The 20,606-nt window shown below is 38.0% G+C and overlaps 1 protein-coding gene across 2 annotated transcripts in view; it reads right to left on the reverse strand.

Moving 5' to 3' along the window:
- The window catches only part of ANO6 (anoctamin 6), a 184,740-nt gene that overhangs the window by 62,680 nt on the left and 101,454 nt on the right, over window positions 1-20,606 (reverse strand). For both annotated transcript variants that reach the window (XM_035002827.1, XM_035002826.1), the window contains 5 exons: window positions 18,235-18,363; window positions 4,086-4,151; window positions 2,870-3,157; window positions 2,534-2,647; window positions 376-491 (listed from right to left, as the gene is read on the reverse strand). In XM_035002827.1, coding sequence (XP_034858718.1) covers window positions 376-491; window positions 2,534-2,647; window positions 2,870-3,157; window positions 4,086-4,151; window positions 18,235-18,363 — 713 coding nt within the window. The remainder of the gene's footprint in view (window positions 1-375; window positions 492-2,533; window positions 2,648-2,869; window positions 3,158-4,085; window positions 4,152-18,234; window positions 18,364-20,606) is intronic.

Consider the following 20,606-nt stretch of genomic DNA (forward strand, 5'->3'; position numbering starts at 1 on the left):
ACTCAAAGAACCCCTGGGGCCCCACCTAAGAGTATATGCCAATGACGTGACTCACGGAGGGCCCCTAGTTTGTGCTAATGGGATGATTCAGGATGGGGACTGGCCATGCCAGGAAGACCAACCATGTGACTAGAGGATTAGGGCTTTGAGCCACAGGATATTGGGAAAGGAAGGGTGGGAGACTGAGCCACATGGGCAATGTTGATTCAGTGAGTCAGGCCTACATAATGAAGCCTCAATAAAAAGCTCTAGACAATGAAGCTCAGTGGCCTGGGTGAGCTTCCCTGGTTGGCAATACTCTTTAAATACTGTCACTTCGATGCCACGAGAGCAACTCTGAGTCCTCCCATTGGCATGCTCTCTACAACACCTCACCTGATAAGATCCAAGGGCTGCTTTTTGTATATACTTCGCGGATGAGCCCACTCCCTGTACAGAAGATACCGTTCGCTTGGGCAGCTGAGATCCTCTGACTTATGGCTGAAGTTGCACTGCGAAGCAGAAGCAAACAAGTGAGTATATGATCTCTAGGTGTTCACAAATCTGTTTATTCAATATGGTACTCATACTTCACAGGAATAAGGGGCCCTCATTTGCTGGAAGGGATGGATGATCTAATTTTTAGTGATTCTCAAACAGGTATTATTAATCGCTTGTGGCCACTTAAAAATGTGGGTGGGGAGGAACGCTTGGTTGTTACAATCCTAGAGAACACCTCAGGTACCTGGTGGGAGCCCAGAGGTGCTTTACATCCTACAAGTGTGCAAAGTCCTAAACAGTTAAAAATTGGGCTGTTCAAGTACCAAAATTGCCACAACGCAGGGACACCTGATAGTCCAGCGCCCTCCTGGGACACCTCTGGGAACCAGGGCCTTAAGGTTGGGTTAGTATCAAGGTCACTTCTAAAACCCAGGCATCTTTGTCCCCCAATTCAGCAGTTCCTCTGTGACAACACATAGAATATAAACAACAAAGAAGTTTGACATATTATACACTTCGCTTACTCAAAACACAAAGCTTCCTGCCTCTACTTCAATTCAGTCACTCTTCCCATCTGACTCATTTTCCTTCCTCCTGTACTAGAACCAGATTATCACCAGGTAAGCCTTAACATGGGTCCTGACCTCCATTCACTTCCCTTCCAAATGCCACAGGAGATCACTCCTTAGCCTGGATGTGGGACACTGCAAGTAAAAGAGGCTTTAGTGGGAAAGAACTGGGCATGGTCAGATGCCAACTGAATACTATTGAACTTTGGCGTCCCAGATTAATATTCATGACAGCTATTTGCAAGTGTCCCCAAAGTCTGTGTCATGCTATAATCACTAATTTTGCTGGGCACAAATATAAAACACATAGACTGTCAGGCCAGGCTGCCATATTGGGTCTCTTCACCAGGAAGTTCAGAACCTGCTTCTCCACCCAGCTCTCTGCTATTTACACATGTGCATCAAGTAGCTCTTTTGTGTCCTAGTTTATTAACATATACAGTACGTTTCAATAATGTCGTCATCCATAAGTACGTGTAATACCCAGTAGCAAAGATCAATCTCAGTCTTGGCTTTCTTGGTCTTAGAGATTCAGATAAATTGAGAGTGAATGTAACAAAGCTACAGCATTCTCTAATATAGTATTTAATTTATTTCAATGACAGAATTTATTTAAAGAGCTTAGATATAACATCCCTGCATTTATGGCATCATTAAGGGTCTGAAGCAGTCACATTTTAAAATTTTCATTTCATGAGGGATGTTACCGGCTAGAGAAGTGCTCTTGAATTTGAGGAGCTCCTGTCATCTCAGAACGGAGTCCTTAAAAAACGTCAACACTCTGCAGTATTGCCATCGTGACAAGAACCCTGACAGATGCCTTTTTAAAAGCCTTGTGATATTCCAGGACACACTAAGAAAATGATATTTCAGGGGGAAAGAGCCTGTGTTCCAGAAAATGGTAAGTGAGAAGATCCAACACATATTTTGCTTAAAAAGAACCAATACTTTTCTGGTTGATAATAACATCTGCCAGTAATTATGAGGATAGCTAACACTTACATTCTACTTCCTATATGCCAGGCATGGTTGTAACATTTGGCAGGGATTAATTAAATTAATCCTCGTAACTCTACAGTATAACTCTATGAGGTAAGTATGAGTATTATCCCCATTTTATTGATGAGGAAACTGAGGAACAGAGAGGCTAAATGACTTTTACAAGGTCATCCAGGTAGAAAGTGGGAGAGCGAGCCCCAGAGCCCACGCTTAACTGCGAATCTGCACTGCTTTACACATGCACTACAGGGCGGCTACTGTTTCAATCATCCATTCATTGACCCATTCAAACTCATGGCCTTCTCTATGCCTGAGAGTCAACAGTGAACAAAACAACCTGGTTCCTGCCCTAAATGAGCTTGTAATCCTTGCAATAGACCATCTTCATTTTATGAAAGAAGAAACTCAAGGTTAAGATTAGCCCTTCTCTATTCACACTAGAGTATACCTTGGGTATTTTATTTCATTTTTGCCATTTGACTTACATCATGGAGAGGGAAAGCTGCTTTGTAGATCCCAGAGCTAAGAAGTTTGTTAATCCCAAACTTTTTAACATTGTCTCTTACTTGATACATGATCCGAGAGAGGATGAAGTAAACCTAAAAAAAAAAAAAAATTCCAAAATAAAATGTGTGCACTAGACTGTGTAACTAACCAACCATTGTTTACTATTGTAACAGGAACCTGTTTTCTTTTCGGGGCAGGGGTTGGGGGCGCAGCTTTTAAAAATGAAACTAAACCAACCAAACCAGACCACTAATTATTCAAACAGCAGGTTCCAAATTACTCTAAGACAGCAACTAAATTTGGTTTAGACTTACAATGCGGCTTCTGGTGGCTGGATTGAAGAAAGTATCTCTATCCTGAATATAAAAATCATTCAACCGGTTCTTCTCAAATGGGGCAGTGAAAAACTCTTGCTCTGGCTTGATGATACTTTCATCCACTTGGAGGACTTTGGTAAACCAGCTGAAATTATCAAAGGCTGAGGACCGGGTTTTCAGATCATTGGGTTTCAGAGGCAATTTGATGTGCATTAGCTCAGCATATGTACATAACACCTCCCATGGGGCATGTACTTTTACAAATACAAGCTTATCATCCAAAATCTACAAAGGAAGAATAAAAACACAAACCAGGACACTAAACCAATTGTTTTCATAATTTTAAAACACATACAGATTGTTCTCATGTTGCTGGTAGTTAAAACACAGGACACTGGTAAAAATGAAGATAAAATAAAAACAGACTTGCACTCCATCAGACATTTTTGCCTTAAAGATAATTTCTTGGTTCAAATTATTGAGCAAGTAATTAAACTCCTTTTCATATTCCTTTCATAAAATTACTATTATTTTAAACGAAGAAAAGCAAACTTGTTAATTTGCCCATCACTCCATCCAAATTGGTGACTAAAAATAAAAACACTAGAATATTCACTGCAGTGTTATTTTAATGATAATTTTAACATTTCTAACCCAGAACAGGACTCTTTATTGTATTATATATCTGTTAAATGTCATGTTATGTGTCCATTACAAAAAGATGTCAATATAAAAATGCATCTAGTACATATTAACGGAAAGAAAAGCGAATTATAAAACTGTGAAATAATAATCCCCCTTTTTGAAAGGGAAAAATGCATATATTTTGAGGAATAAAAAAGTTTAGAAGGACCACAAGGTTATTTACACATAATGAGAACACAGAGGATTTTTATTTTTGTTATTCTTATATCCTCTAATTTTTTGCAAGCTATTGTCTATAAAATAAGAAATCTTTTTAAAAAGCTCTTAAAAGAAGAAAACAATCATTTATACATGCATTCAGTATTACATTCTTTGGCTATTAAAAAAGTTAGGCTGACTTGGATCAGAAACAAACATACATCCTATAATGCAGATTTTGATGGACTCCCCTCCCAGCCTAAGGCAGCACTAGAGTTGCACGTTTCAAATGCCACTCCAGCATTCCAAATGACATGCCACTTCCCAAGAGCACCAGTCAGCCCAGGACTGGGAAGGATCCAACACTTACCGATCTTGTTGCTTCTAAATGCAGGCCATCACAGATGAGGTTAGATTCATACGCTCGTCTTTTTCTCTGTCAAAAGAAATTGGAAAATATGTTAGACCCTGTAGTTTTGCCAAGGACAGAAAAAGTCTTTTTTAAGAAAAACCAAACCAAACCAAACCAGTTTGAATCTGATGAAAAGAGAGATCTGCTCAAAATGGCACATAAGCAACGAAGGTGCTCCAGCTGTTGGTGATTTGTTCACTTAGCACTCTCGAAGGCCTTGGTTGTCCCCATGGGTTTCTGGCCGTTCAGGATGCATAAAAGTCTCTAACTTTGGCACAATTCCAAAACCTTTTTTTTTTTTTAAACTCATAAGCGGTTTGGCACACAAATGGAGTTTTTTGAGTCCCATTCACTGATGTCATTTGCCAGAGTTAAAGCCCAGATCTGGCATTCTAGACATATCAGACATACAGATGGTTCAATTTTGGATATGTATATTTCATCTCTACATGCCTTGAACAAATTCAATAAACAACATAAACAATTTTGCAAAATTCAAAAGAATGTTTCTCTCTGCAAGATTAAAATGTCCATGAAGGTATAAACATCTAAAAATCTACAAAAATAGGGAACTAATTAATTGATAATAGATATGTGTCACATGGCCATCTGAAAAGATGCGGAATGTACTGTATTTATTGATATTAAATTCTATCTGGCTAGGCTTTTGTCAAGCTGTGTCCTAAGTTGTAAGGAAAGCATGTAAAAGTAGAGACTTACTTAACCTTTTAGAAGAACACTTTTGGTGTTCTTGAAGAAACAGCTATACTGCTTCATGAAAGCAGAAAAATGAGTAAAGACAGGGGTTAAACATACAAACTCTAAAACCAGACTGCCTGTGTTCAAATTCTGGTGCCATCACTTACCAGCTCTTTGACCCTTGGCAGGAAACAAACTCTCTGTGCCTCATTTTCCTCCTCTATAGAATGGAGAAAGCCTCACGAACTTCCTTTTGAGGTTCTCAAGAGGATTGTATGATTTAAACCACATAAAACACATAAACCAGAATTTCCATTTCTAGTCATCACAGAAGATTAACTGGACCAATTCTCCCACCAAAGACAACTGAAAAAGCTGGACCAAAAAACCCAAAAACTTGTTTTAACTTGAGCAGTTAACAAGATAAAGGAATTAGTGGATCATGGCTTAGGTAATCCAGGGGATCCGGCAGTCAAGACCACTTTGCCCAGGGAGTGCCATTCACGATTTGCCAACTGCCAAGGGGCAGAGGAGAGGCTGAGCTGCTATCAAAGTGCCTAGAACATGGAAAGCAGCTAATAAATAGAAAGCAGATGGCGGTTGTATGAAAAAGGCCCTGAGGCCAAAAGGTGAAAAAATACACCTAGTATTTGGCTAAATTTGAGTCCAAGTGGAATCCCTAACATATTTTGTGGAATTATCAGAAACAGAATATTGCTTTAATTTTTACTTAATAAATGATGTGATACAGTACTTACAACATGCCAGAGCTTTACAAATGTAATACCTTTAATTGCTTGTTACAATTTGAGCATGCAATAGTCACTTAGAGAAAAATCAGCAAGTGCTACAACTACCCTAAACATGAACAAGCAACCAGACCTGCCATATCCCCAACCTCAGCTTGGAAAGCTGCTTCAGACTCATCCTGCTTCTATACAGGTAGTATTTCTTCATTCTAGATCTTAACCTGCATTTTGATTCTTGCATGGTAGTCCAGTTCTCGTGCCTGATTGCTTCTTTCTTCACTACTGCTTAAAATAAGCATTTTTGAGGGGCACTGGGTGACTCAGTAGGTTAAACGTCTGGCTCAGGTCATGATCTCTGGGCTCCGTACAGGGCATGGAGCCTGCTTAAGATTCTCTCTCTCCCTCTCCCTCTACCTCCCCGTATAAATAAGTAAATAAATAATAAAAAACAAAATAAAAGCATTTATGATCCTGCAAATAATGTTCAACATGGTGCTTGGCACAGAATAGATGCCCAATACATGCTTGTTGAAAGACTATACTCAACAAATGCTTATTAATTTCTTCTACAAACATTCCCGAGAGCATCCTTCAGGTACTGAAAATTCAAAGAATTTAAAATAGTTTGCTATGGCGGGAACTACAGAGAAACTCAGTGTCCAGTGATCTAAGACCTTCTTCTGATACAGAAGGACTGAAACTTTTATGCATGTGTTTCATGACAGTGTTAACAGGCATTTGCTGTTCTTTATGGCCACCCAATATTTCAACTCTCCCCAGAGCCCATGCCCACTATAGCAGAGAAAAACACAATCATTCTCCTTCCTGGTCTCCTGTGAAGTTCAGCTATTTGCACATGAGCTGGGCCTTGTCAATCAGACCAACCACTCCAGACTCTCACTCAGAAGCTAGTGACACAAAGAAGCCGGGCCAAGCAGAACTCATTCGAGGGCGGTTGGGAAAGTGAATGCCAGTTCCCGAGGTAGCAGAAGTAGAGGTCATGGCAGATTTGGGGCACCACTGCTGGTCAGTGGTACCAGCAGTGCTCTGGGCAGCAACCATGCTTTCTTTCCCAGAATGGCTCTGCGGTGGGATTTGGGGCACTGCTCCTAGCTGCCTGGTTTCCAGGTTTATTCATCCAAGCCTTCAGAAGAACCTATGAGCTCCCTAACATTCTTCTGATAAATTCCTTGTCTGCTTAAGTTAGAGCTCATTTCTGTTACTTGCCAGCAAGAATCCTGACTGGTTCGGTAACCACAAACTAGGGAAAAGTTGTTAGCCTCAAACCTACATCCCTGTACAGTGGAGGGAGTGGGTGCTCTGAGTACACCAGACACTCTGCCTTCCTCTCCTTCAGGGAAGATGACTCATCCTGAGTCTGTACAAGGGCAACCCAGACTGTCTCATTAGCAGGATCCATGACTGTGTCTTCTGTATCCTTTCAAAGTCAGTCAGGAATAATTTCAGTTAGAGTGTGAAGGCTCACTCTTGTAGACAAATGTCTTTCTAGTTAGAAGAGCAGGAGAATCAGTCAAAAGAGGAACTTCTTCAGTGGCTGAACAGCTATTTTAATAATTAAGTGCTGGCAGAAAGAAATCATATAACTGCGTTAACTGGCCTTATTACAAATTCATGGTTAATACTACAGTTAGGTCCACTATGATACAAAGCCATCTCCTTTCTGGCCCCTACTCATCCACCAGGGAGCTGTTCCAAACTTTCAAGGAGCTCCTCACACTCCACACCCAACTCCAGACCAGCACACTCTGCAAGGGACCTTGCTTCCTTCCTTGAAGGGAAAATGGCAGCCACTCATGTGAACTCCTGCAGGTGTCTTTCTATCTACAGCTAGATACCATCTATCTTCTTGGGGTCAGAAGACTGCATCCTTTTCATATCTCTTCTTGAGTTTGCTTCAGCAATATCTTCTTTTTCTTTATTCTTTCCTCTTCATTGCTCTTACTCCCAGCCAACAAACACTTAAAATGTTTCCCACCCGGGCGCCTGGGTGGCTCAGTTGGTTGAGCGACTGCCTTCGGCTCAGGTCATGATCCCAGGGTCCTGGGATTGAGTCCCGCATCGGGCTCCCTGCTCTGCGGGGAGCCTGCTTCTCCCTCTCCCACTCCCCCTGCTTGTGTTCCCTCTCTCTCTGTCAAATAAATAAATAAAATCTTTAAAAAAAAATGTTTCCCACCCTTAACAATATTAAATCCTTCCATTGCCCTACCTACTCTTCAATTACCATCCTTGCCTCTAGAGATGTCTTTTAATCTTGATATCCTCAGCACTTAGACCTATAATAGAATAAACATGCAATAAATGTCTGATGAATGAATGAATGGAGCGGATAGTGGATCGATGGTTGCCTGTTATGTAGGAATGGATTGAGGAATACAAATTACTGAGTGTAGCAACTAAGCTTCCCTTTCCTGAGCCCCCCAAAATGTTCCATGAACTTTTACTTATGAGTATTACAGGATATGACAGAGATATGGTTTAATTCTGGAACGTACTAGCACCAGATAGCTCAGGGCATCTAGTGCATGAAGTGATTTCCAGACACCCTGGAGTCTGAATTACTAGAGGACAAAGGGGGAGGGTTTAGAGAGTTGGAAATGAACCAACCCCATAGGAGGGCAGTTCTGTTATCTAACATACAAAACACAAACTACTCCTGTCTTCGTTGTATCAACTGCATCACCATGACTGCAACATGCTGAACAGTAGAAGACGTGCCTCCTCCTCTATAGAATACTAAATTGAGGCTACAACTCTTTACTGCCTTCGTGGGACTCTCTCCTTTCAGATTTTAGTCTACCAAATAGCCCCTTTAGCCCTTCCAGTTTTGGTTTTCCTGTTGGAAAATAATGGCATAACAATTAGGTTCAGAATCAAAATTCAAATCCAGATTCTGTGACACTGGGCAAAAGAACTTAAATCATACAAACAGCAGTGGCTTCATTTCAAAAACAGGACAAGAAATAACTTCACCTTGAGGTTTTCTTAGGGATTAAATGTGATCATGGGTATAAAAGTCCACAATATCATGTTTTACACATAATAAGCCATACAGACATGTAAGCCATTACCATACCCTTTTTCTGCAAACATGCTCAACTACCCTTATTCCTGAAAAACAAAACAAAACAAAATAACAACAACACAAAAACACACACACAAAACCCTCTCTCCTCTACAGGCCTTAGAGGCTCACCTCTTCTTTTTTAATGCCAGATATCTGAAAAAGAAAGGCAACCCAATCCACTTGGCCTCCATACCTTCCACCCAGGGACCCCCTAATCCTTCAGTGGGACACCAATGAAATTGTTTTACTGGAACTCCAAGAAATGGATCTTAATGCTGAGTTACTCAGCTCTCCCACTTCTTCACTCTTCTATACCACTTGGTCATCCTGGTCCTTCTTTGATATCTGATATATGTGTATATCTGTGTGAGACAGAATGTGTGTGTGTGTCCCCTCTTCACTCTCTCAAAGTTGTGAACACAGCTTTATATCTCCTCACTTTTCCCTCATTTCTGTGTATAATAAGGGAGGTGACTGACAAGAGTGTATAGCACATGTGAGTATCAAAGATGCAGAAAACCTTAGAAATACTTTTCTTCCATCTCATTTTAATGGCTTGGTAATAGTCTCTCAGAGAGATGTACTATAATTTATTTAACAAATCTCAAATTGTTGGATATTTAGGTTGCTCCTAATTTTCACTATCATAAAAATCCTTGTAGAACAGTCTTTGTGCATCCATTATTATTTCCTCAGGATAAAGTCCCAGAAGAATTGTTAAATCAAAGAGCGTATGCAATTTTAAGTTCTTTAATATGTACTGCCATACTGCCCTCCAGAAAGGTTGAACTAATTTATCCTATTTTAGTTCTTATCTAGTTCTTTATAAAGAACTCCTGAGATATTTACCTGATTTCTCTCAAGATAATTGGCAGACCTTGCAGTTGGTTTATAATGTCCTCTATTTTACCACTCACTATAAATACTTAAACAGTTGAATCAAGGATAGGACATTTTTATTTGCTTAAACATGTTAATCTATCACCTTGGAGTTACTTTAATAAGACAGTTCTTATTATTTTCCTTTGGCAAGGCAATTCACAAAGAACTAGTGGAATATTTTAAAAATTGATCAAACCAGTTTTCTTGGTTTGTCAGGTAGCTAAAGTAAATTAGCATATGTGCTGTATTTGTCAAACAAGCACATATCAGGAAAAGACTGATTACTTAGGAAAAGATTGCTTCAATCTGTTTAATATGAAATCATCATCTTCACTTCCTTGTAGAATTTATACTTAGATAAGTAACAATGTTCTTGACATTTAAAAAAATTAGGGTAGAGCTGTCTTCCATGTTAAAAATGAAACAAAATTAATATTGCATATTGACTGACAGCCATTGTTCAATAAATATTTGTTGAAAAAACATGAGGTCACACATTTTTTTAACTAAAAATTATCTATGTGCCTTATTGAAAAACTTTACATTTATGAACCTAAACTATGTTCTATAGTCTATGGTCTGTATTTAGCAGCACAAAATAACCAATTGAGGCTCTTTGGCTCTGAAAAACACCCAGTCATACTTTAGACTGTGCTGTAAATTCTTCTGTCTCTAGGGGAACAAATTTATTGGCATTGCAACCTGGATTTTTTTTTTAAACCTAAGTCTAGTAAATCCAAAATGACTGTAATCACTGAGGACCTGTGCACATCACGAAAAAGATGGATGTGATTCTATTACTGCTGGTGGAGAATGGTGCTGGGGGTTCAAAGTAAAAAAGGATAAGAGTACCTATCTCAGCCTAGAAACTGGAATTTTATTCATATCTCTTTTGAGAGGTTAATACAGCTGTCAGAGAAATAAAGAATAAGAGCAATCAAAATCACAAAGGACAGACTGGCATAATTAAGGAAGCTTTCTGCCCCTAAGCACCTTAGATTACACATCTCATTTAGCTTAATAAAGTCATTGTGTAGAGGACTGGCTTGTGAATTATACAGCAATAATACTGATTGTAAACACCAATCTACCATTTTTTTTTTATGTCACCGAGCTTTTGCAGGATAAAAAAACAAGGATTGTAATGCCTATGAAGTAAAATTACTGGACACACTGTAATGATAATAAAGTACAAATCAGTTGGGATTAATGAAATATAGGCATAGATTAATTTCAAGTGTTTGTTAGGCACTTTGTTAGGCAAAGTACTGGTGGTACAGTGTATTTTTCAACTTGCCAATCTTTGTTAAGCCTACAAAGATGAGTAAGGAATAAGTTAAAGGTACTTAATCTGTACAAAAAATTACTAAGTACTATTTATTAGTTATACATCATGTGCTCAAAAAGGTGCGGTAAGTGGAATAAATAATTGGGACTTAATTTAAATTCACATGTTGGTGATAAAACATTTAATGTTAGTGGACCAATCTGATGAGGAATTTACTCAAGTAGGTTAATATGTATTCTCTAGGGGACAGAAAAAAGATGAGCATTCTAAATAATAAGCATGGAATGGAAGTGAGTATTATTTGAACGTCACTTCTGAATTCCGTTTTTAAATTAACATTTTAGGTGTAATTACAAAAGAAATGCTTTCCGTGGGTAAAGCAGAAAACAGAAATTTTCTGAGAAGGGGAGAAAAAGCAACTTATAAAAACTCACTACTGAGATAACTACTATAAACATTTTAGTGCAACGCTTTCCAAACGTACTTACTTACACAAACAACTTGGAGCACTTGCTTAAAGTAGTTTTCCTGGCCCCACTCCTGGAGATTCTGACTCAGTAGGTATAGGATGCTGCCTGAACAATCTACTTTCAATGAGTAAAGCAGATGCCTCTTATCAAAGTTAAGAAATACCATTAAGACACACCTTCTCTATGCACACGGCAGCTACTCTTTTGTGATTATTTATCCCTTCCAAGCCTATTCCTTATGAAAATTTAATATAGTTGATTTTTCCTAATCTTGTGCCTTTTAAAAAGTGAGATACAGGTGACTGTTTGGGATCCCCAGGGCAAATGACAGCCTCTTCATTCAAACCTAAGGCCAGATCTCAGAAGGACCAATCAGAGAGAAAGGAAAGGATTTTCTGTTCTCCACATCTTTGTGAGATGAAATGGAATAATCAGGTTTTACTTTTTAGGATTTCACTGATCTTTTTGTCTGTTTTAAGGACTGGGCCCAAGGACACTTTCCACTTGAGGAATAGGAAGCAAGATTTGGATTCATTGCTCTTGTGCTGAGTACTCAAAAATAAACCCAAACACGCTTATACCAGCCATACATTTTGTAGCTGTAATTTGAAACTGCTGATTCTAATTTACTTTATTCCTTTTAACCTACAATCTTAGTATAAGCAAGTAGGGTGTAAAGAAAGGAGATAAAAATATAAAGAAGAGAGGGGCGCCTGAGTGGCTCAGTCGTTAAGCGTCTGCCTTCGGCTCAGGTCCTGATCCCAGGGTGCTGGGATCGAGCCCCGCATCGGGCTCCCTGCTCCACGGGAAGCCTGCTTCTCTCTCTCCCACTTCCTCTGCTTGTGTTCCCTCTCTCGCTGTGTCTCTCTGCCAAATAAATAAAATATTAAAAAAAAAAAAAAAAAAAAAAAATATATATATATATATATATATATATATATAAAGAAGAGCTCTCTGCCTTAGTCTAAAATGCTAGAGAACTGAAGTTAGACTGGATTTTGCTCCCTAAAACAGAAGAGAAGACACGTACCAAAAGTTATCTGGGAAGGTAAAACCAGCCAACACTGGTTGCCATCATTTCTTCTTAACCTATCTTAATATAAGCCTTAAGTTTCCAATTCATGGACTATCTGTGGCAAACATGTCATTTCCAGGAAATATTTTATTCTGTTCTGATGCTTCCTAATCCCCTTCTGCCATCCTTTTATTTCTTCAACTTGGAGGAGATATGCCAATGTTAAGTCTATTCAATCATGTCTTCTCCTTTATGAGGCTCCATGGAATACATTTCTTTCTGGGAGATCCTCAGAACATTACATTTCTTTTGGACAGTTTTGTTTTTATTGTGTTAAAACTTTAGAACATATTGTTATTAATACATAACATGTCCCATTTTCTTTGGCTACTAGGAAACTCAGAAGCAAATTTACAGCTGAACTCTAACTTCTGAATAGGACCTATGGTTAATAAAAAAATCATTTTGTTTATTACTCTGACACATGGCTTCATTGTATTTTCCTGGACTTTACATTTGTCACTCTGTGTTTCTCCTTTAACTACTTTTATTCTTGATGTTATTTCTGTGACTTCAAACACTTTTTAATGAATTATAAATAAATGAACTATGTTATTGTAGTATTAGCATATGTAGGGAGCTAATGACTAGGAAAATTATACATTGCAAGCTGGAGTCAATAATAAATGATTGAGTTATCCATACTGTTAATTATCATCTATTAGCCACAGTAACCATACATTTAATACACATAAGACTTAATGAGAAGTCAAGCCATGTGATCCCTCAACAGATTTAAAAAAAAAAGCATTTATGAAATTTAAAACTCAGTTATCATAAAAACTCTTAGCAGTCCAGGACTAGAAGGGGAGTCCTTAAGCTTTTTTAAAGAAAACTACCAAAATCTTATAGCAGGTGTGATATTTTGGGGAAATTTTAGAAACATTCCCAATAAAATCAGGAACACTATAATGGTGACTACTATGCATCACTGGTTTTATTCAAGAGGTCTTAGCCGTTTCACTTCAACAAGAAAAGGAAAGAAGTATAAAAATGGCAAAGGTAGAGCAAAACTCTCACCATTCACAGATAATTGGTCTTTTTCTGAGAAAACTTAAAAGATGCATTGGAAACTATTAGAATTAAAAAGAGTTTGTCAAGGTTTCTAGGTGGAACTTACAAAAATCAATGAAATTTTTTAAAACAATAAATCACAAACCACAGTTTAAAATGCTTCTTAAAATATCAATAAAATTTTAAAATAAGAATATTTAATAAAAATGTACAAGATCAGAAAAAGACAAATACCATATGATTTCACTCATCTGTGGAGTTTAAGAAACAAAGCAATGATCATAGGGGAAAAAAAGAGAGAGACAAACCAAGAAACAGACTCTCAACCATAGAGAACAAATTGATGGTTACCAAAGGGGAGGTGGGTGGAAGGATGGGTTAATGGGTGATGGGGATTAAGGAGTGCACGTGTGATGAGCACTGGGTATTGTAAGTCTTGAGTCTTATTAAACTGTACACCTAAAACTAAAAAAAAAAAGTACAAGATCTTCATGGACACTGTTATAAAAGTTTACTAAAAAATGTAAGACCTCAGTAAATGGAGTGATGTAATATATTCACTGTACTAGAACTTTTTGATGAACTTTGAAACATGTCCAAAGAGATCTCATCCAGCTTCTAGGCAAACATTTCCAGCCTCATGATAATGCATCTAAAACAATGGGACAACAGTTTTAAAAGCTCACAGGATCTGTAGCCAATCAGTTAGTTGTCTCACATTATTTGAAGTTAAAGGATATAATTTAATTTGATTGCTCATTTCTTAAAAACCTCTTATGCTATGATCTCCACTGGCCAGATCCTTCTGCTACCTACTAAAGAATTCTTAAAGTCAGATATGAAATACAAATTTACATCTCCATATATGAAATTTACATCAGCTTCAAGGAAATAAGTTTTCCATTAACTTTTAGGAACGGACTCTGCAGACAGAAAGTTAAATAAACTTAACTCAGGATTGCTTATACTGTCTTTGTGCTACCTTGACCCCTCCACCCTCTTTACTGTCACCTGAATTATACCTTTACTTGGTCATAAACTCATCTGTTTGAAGGGACACCAAGTGTCATACAAAACAAAATTCTAAATAGATCGATTCTGCCACTTGTTTGCAGGTCTAGGAAAAGGAATTGGAAGAAACATTACTGACAAAACTGAGCAGAAACAGTTGGAGAAAAATATAGACATGTGTTTCATTTAGAACATCTTTGCTCTTCCCAATGTACATTGAACATATTTAGATACAATTAATCATGTGCTGTGCCAGACATGGCTGGCTACCTAGTAAACAGTCATTTCTCCCTTCTCTACTACTAAGAAAAGCCTGATGCTTTTGCAGGTATTGGGTGATCAGGCAATTTAAGAGATGAAAGACTCATCTTCATTTGTCTATGCTAATGATGCTAAGTAATTCCATTCATCTTGCCAACAGTCATTTTTGGAACAGACCCGTGATAGACAATTAACTGTGAAGGGAAATCTGCTTAGGGCCCTTCTAGGGGGAGCTTTCCTCCCCCTTAAAAAAGGGCATTACCTATTCCCACCTTCAGGTGCCTTGAAGTACAATGGCTATCTTGTAACAAGGTAAAGTCAGTTTAAGAACAGCAACATTTTGAGGATGGCAGGGCAGACGGATGTGATGAATTCCTGATGACCTCTTTAAACCAGTGAATTACCTAACCCAGAAATGATTTTCTCTAGGCTACTTCTTAAGTGAGAAAATTATTTCCTTTAGCACTTAAGCCATTTTCCTGTTTCTTGCAGTAAAAAATATTCAAAGTGATTCAGTGCCAAGGACAGCAGGCTAAATGGGCACATATTATTGAAACAACTTACAGTCATTCCCCATGCCTAATCTAAATGTAAACGATTTATACTTTTTAAAGGAAGGTGTGAAGTTCCTGAAGTAGTTTCACTAATATAGGAGGACAAGGTGACATGCTATTTGGAGATCTGACTAGAAAAAATATTTTCTCTTTTGCTCATGGAAAGATGCAGCCTTTTACTCCTCTATGTTTACTCCTCTATGTTTTGTGGCCCTATCACTTCTCTCTTTCTCCATCTCTAGAAAGTACTTAACAATACTCTTTAGATCAGACACTGACAAAGTCTACCTTGGTGTTAACTTTAGGAAATCAATATGATTTAGACATAATTTTTTTTTTCTCCCAAAGAAAACAGGATTTTGAAACTGCCTTTCTTTGGTGGAGTCCTAAATCCTGAATAAGGCCTGACAGAAGGCATGATGGAACTCACAAATATTTTTCTGATTAATAAATATGTGATTCCAAAGCTGAGCTTTAAATTCTGGTGGAATCTAAGTAATATGCACAAAAACAGACTCAAAGCACTTCAAGCACGGCTTATAAAAACCAACATCATGGTACATCTATCTGTTGAGTTCAGAGATTGACAAATTAATGATGATTTTTTTTTTCTCCTGATTTATGAGAGTTACCCTGGCACCTATGTTTCTGTGTAAAACTAATGCAGCACTTGTTAATAATATAAGCAGCTCTGGGGCCCCTTCACCATGGCAGTGAAGCTCTTGTCTAAAACCAGAACTGTCTCCTTTACACTTTAATGGATTAGATTTGTTTAACTTACTTTATATAGCGCTCAATGCAGTTCCACCAGCATATGGATGCTTAATGAGTATTTGACGGTGACTATGACTGCACATAATATATCTTGGTGTCCACAGGAAAATGATAAAACATTCTAAGCTATATTACTCTAGTAAATTTATATATATGTATATATCCATACATATATACAAATTATATAGTAACAAAAGAGGAGTCATGCCTTTTTGTATTAGTACACTGTTTTAAGAAAACTGGAAATAAAAGGTAGAGGAATTAATATCTACTATCTAATATGTGCTAACAATTTATATAATATTTCTATATAATATTTTACTTAATCCTAGCCACAATCCTATGGATTGGGTATTGGATCTCACTTCCTAAATCTAAGATGTCATCACTGTGTGATGAACAAATATTTTACATATCAATAGGAAAAATTCAGCCAAGGAAATTATGATATGTCATTTGTAAGACATACCCTGATTTTAAAGAAGCCAAAATGTAAAAATAACATGCATCTCAAGAATAATAATAAAACAGGATACCAATCAGAAAATTCACTCAAGTCATATAGCCAGTTAACAGCTGTGGTCAAGAAGCCAGCTGTCCGCCAAAGATTCATGTTCTCTTTCCACAGTGTGGCATTCCGGTGGAGAAATGACTGTCCAGTCAGAAATGACATTTTCCACTTTCCTGAGTCCTGACCAACAGAATGTGGCATACTTGATGTTGTCACTTCCAGGCCAAAGTGGTAAAGAAGCACAAGTACTTTCTCCATCCTTTCTCTTAAACTATTATTTATATTAATGCCCAGGATGATCTTAGAAACTACCTGTTGAATATGGCAAAGCTTCTGTGTCAGCCTGAGTCCCTGAGTGACTGCAAAGGACAGAGGCCCCTCCCTCCAACCCATCTTGCCAAACAGGGATGCCACATCTGACTTGACATGAGCAATAAGTAAACTTTTATTGTGTTAAGCCACTAGAGTTCAGTTTGTTATTGATTTCCTAAAGTTAATAAATCCTAAATCATAACCTAAAGTTAGTAAGTCCTAAATCATATTGATTTCCTAAAGTTAACACCAATAATTGGAGTGGCAGAATTAGAATTTGAATGTCAAGTTCCAATGCCTGGGTTTACTCTGTGATACCATGCAAATACAGACCTCTAAACTTATCCCTTCCAAAATGAACAAAACAAAACAGGCACGATTGCTTCATTTTAAGCAAATTTCATCAGCTGGTTTGAAAGAATGGGCAGAAATCAATAGATTTAGGAATGATGTATTTCAGAGAAAAAGTCCAGAGAGGGACAATTAAAGTTGTGTGTATATAATAGCATAGAGGTGAGAACAAACAAACAAACAAAACAAAGAATGAGGGAGTCATTTTCAAAGTGGGAAAGAGTGACACATGTATGCTCTCTCCCTTTTGTCCTGTTTCAGCTTAATACAGTTTCGGTTCAGGTACAGAAGGTCCAGGCATTTGTTATAACCCTAGCCTACTAAATGGTTTACTATCGCAAGATAAAAATAGTCTTGTCATTTAGAAGAGCTTGAAGAAAAGGAAAGGGATGAAGGAGCAGCTTAACTGGTAATGGATAAAAAGGAAGGGAAGTGACAGAAAATGGGAGAGGTGACTAGAGTGGGTTCTCGATTCAAGACAAGAATCGTGAACCATGGCTTCACTATTTCTCATCCTGGAGTCGGTGACCTTGGGCAATCATTTAACCTCAGGGTCACTTCTGTCATCTACAACGGTACGATAATAGAATGCACCTCATAGGTTATTATGAAAAGAAAGTGAGACAATGCATGCACGAGGCTCATACCATCCGTGAGAGCACCCTGAATGCTAGTTGTTACTATACTTGCTGTCATTATTAATCATTAGCTTCCTCTCCCACCCTGTAGCAAATAGCCAAGTATGCTTTTAATGTAAATCTCTTCTACAGATAGAAAGTACAATTCCTTAGAAGAAAGTCTGCCTTCAGCTGTGAAACCCACTGAGGTTAAGCACCTGAGGAAGTTTCTGCTCATATTTAAAAAAAAAAAAAAAAAAAAAAAAAAATTTGTTAAGATGCCTTGAGGGAATGATGAGCAGAGAAAATATGAAGGCATGTTTGGTACATGAAATCTCAAACACCAGTTTCACTTTATTGCTTACATAAAAACAGCACTTTTTTTTCACTTCACAGTATAATAAATGAAATGAAAAATGAAATGAAAAGGAGAATAGCACACACAAAATCTTACCCTTTGTTTTTCATTTGAACCCTTTTTATTGGTTTCTTTTCTACTTTCATCTTCATATACTAGAACAAAGTCGATTCTTCGCTGACCATCATTAAAAAAGAGGGAGTCGGGTTTTCCATTAAATTCTTCCTGTGTGGGAAAACAAATGTTAATGTAATTTTTAAGTGTCCATTTATAATTGTTTATTTTCTAGTTTTAATAGGTACATCGGTGTGTTTATAGAGAAAAAAAAATCCACTGCTAGTTACTTAACTAAGAGGTCACAGTCACCATGATCTTTGCAAGCATAACATGTTCTTGGTGAAAGAAGTCCTTGAATTGAGCAGTTTAGGATTATTCTACAAACACATGGGAATATATCAGTATTTTGTATGTAAACACAATCATCTCAGAATTATTCCCTCCTTGAACAGCAAAGAAGTATCACTTTGTAAATAAACACAGTAACCAGAGGTACCTATCTGAAGGAGTGAAGTTTAGTTTCTTCTTCATTTAGGAAGAAGAAAAATCGAAGACGAAGCACTGTTTATGAAAATCTCATCCTTCCTAAGTCATATTTTCTAACCTTTTCATCATTTTTCAAGACCTCTCTGGACCTCACCACTTTACAGAAGGCACCACTTTAGAACATTAAACATACACCAGATGATGCTTCGATAAACACAAAAGCTACAACAGTTGTTGGTATCTGTTCCCAAATCCACAAAAGACAGCCCTTCACTTCTAGCAAATAAAACAATAAACAAATGACCCCAGCAACAACAATAAATGAGGCTTTAGTTTAGAGCTTAAAAGCCTTATGGCTTAAAAATAAAGAAATAATGTCACATCACAGACCTAACAGAGTTTAAACAATCTTTATTACCATGTGGATTTGGAAAGAATTGTTTTAATTTGCTCTAAGCAAAGACTTGGGTTTGTGTTTCTCGCACAGCTTGTGGGGATGCTGATGTGAATTTTGTTGCTGTTTAAGAATCAGACTACTTTTTAACTGATAAGTAGTATTTTTAAATTTTTAACTTCTTTTTTCATTAAAAACTCATGGGGATATTGCATTCTGTAGTCATTTGGTAGAACCACTTAATCACTAAATGGGATTAATTCTTCTCTGTACGTTAGCATCAATTCATACAAAAATCACCTAATTTTACCACCACCCCTTCTTCCTTTTCTTCACACTTTTGAAAAGATCAATCTTTTGGTGAATGTATACAACCTGGTAATTGTCATTCCTTTCTTTTCCACCAGGGAACCGGTGAAGGTTTCTTGCTAGCAGTTAAGCCGCCTCCCATTTAGCAGGTTACTTCACCTGTGGAGTGCAGGCTGCCGGTGTAACCTAACTCAACACACCCTCAATGCCAGTTGCACTTAACCAGGGATTCTAACCACAGACTGTGACTTCCCTAGCCGGAGCACCGAGGGGCCAGGACAACAGACACATCCGTGCCTTAGGCTGGTGCACTACGCAGTTCTTTTATTTACAATTTCAGCTACTGAACATCCATCAGCTTTAAAAAGTGTTTAGAGCTATACAAAATTTCAGCCACAAAGGACTTTGGGCTCCTTCCATTTCTCTTCCTTTCAATGAAGATGTTACTATTGGTGACAGCAAGGGCGGCTGCTAGAGGAAAATTTTGTGTAGAGTGGAAAAAAAAAAAAAGAATAATTTCTTCAGAATGGCAAAGGGGAGGTGGGGTGGGGTGGAACAGAGTCACAAAAATCTGGTCATCATTACAGATGTCTGAAAAGCTTTGAACAAAAGCCACTTGTTCTCTGTAGCCCATGTTCTGTTGCCCTTGGTGGCATCCAGCCGGACTCAGTGAAGTGAAGGTCTGGAGAATGAGGCCTGGAACGAGCACCACATCTGCACATGGCTCCAGGCACTCTCCCGCGCACGGCCCTTGCTCGGCCACACAGGCTGGCAGGCAGCTGCCACGTAATCTGGTCTGCACACACGTCTTTCATGTGTGACAGAAGACCATGGCCTCACTGGAGGAAAGCCTCAATGACTTGGCATCAGCTGTCTGTATGAAATAACTAGGTCAAACTCTGATATGGTATTACTGGAATGCAATGCCAGGGAATAGAAGGCCAGTTTTCCGCTGTTATGAAATCCAGGTTTCCCATCTCTTGGTAGAAGACTTCCTACTAGGCAATTGGGAAGAAGGGGGAAACTCAATGCAGGAAAGAATAAGTAGTGCTCACTTCGGCAGCACATATACTAAAATTGGAAAGAATAAGAATTCCTCTCCTAAAGTTTTGCTCTAATGAAGTAAAATTTTAATAATCTCTCAGGATAAATACTGTTGAACCTCTTTAAAAACGACTTGATTGTTCAGTGATGAATTATTCAAGTCCTGACCTCTCTGCCT

Source organism: Mirounga leonina, unplaced genomic scaffold, assembly GCF_011800145.1.
Source record: "Mirounga leonina isolate KUSES-001 unplaced genomic scaffold, KU_Mleo_1.0 Mir_126, whole genome shotgun sequence".
Lineage (NCBI taxonomy): Eukaryota > Metazoa > Chordata > Mammalia > Carnivora > Phocidae > Mirounga > Mirounga leonina.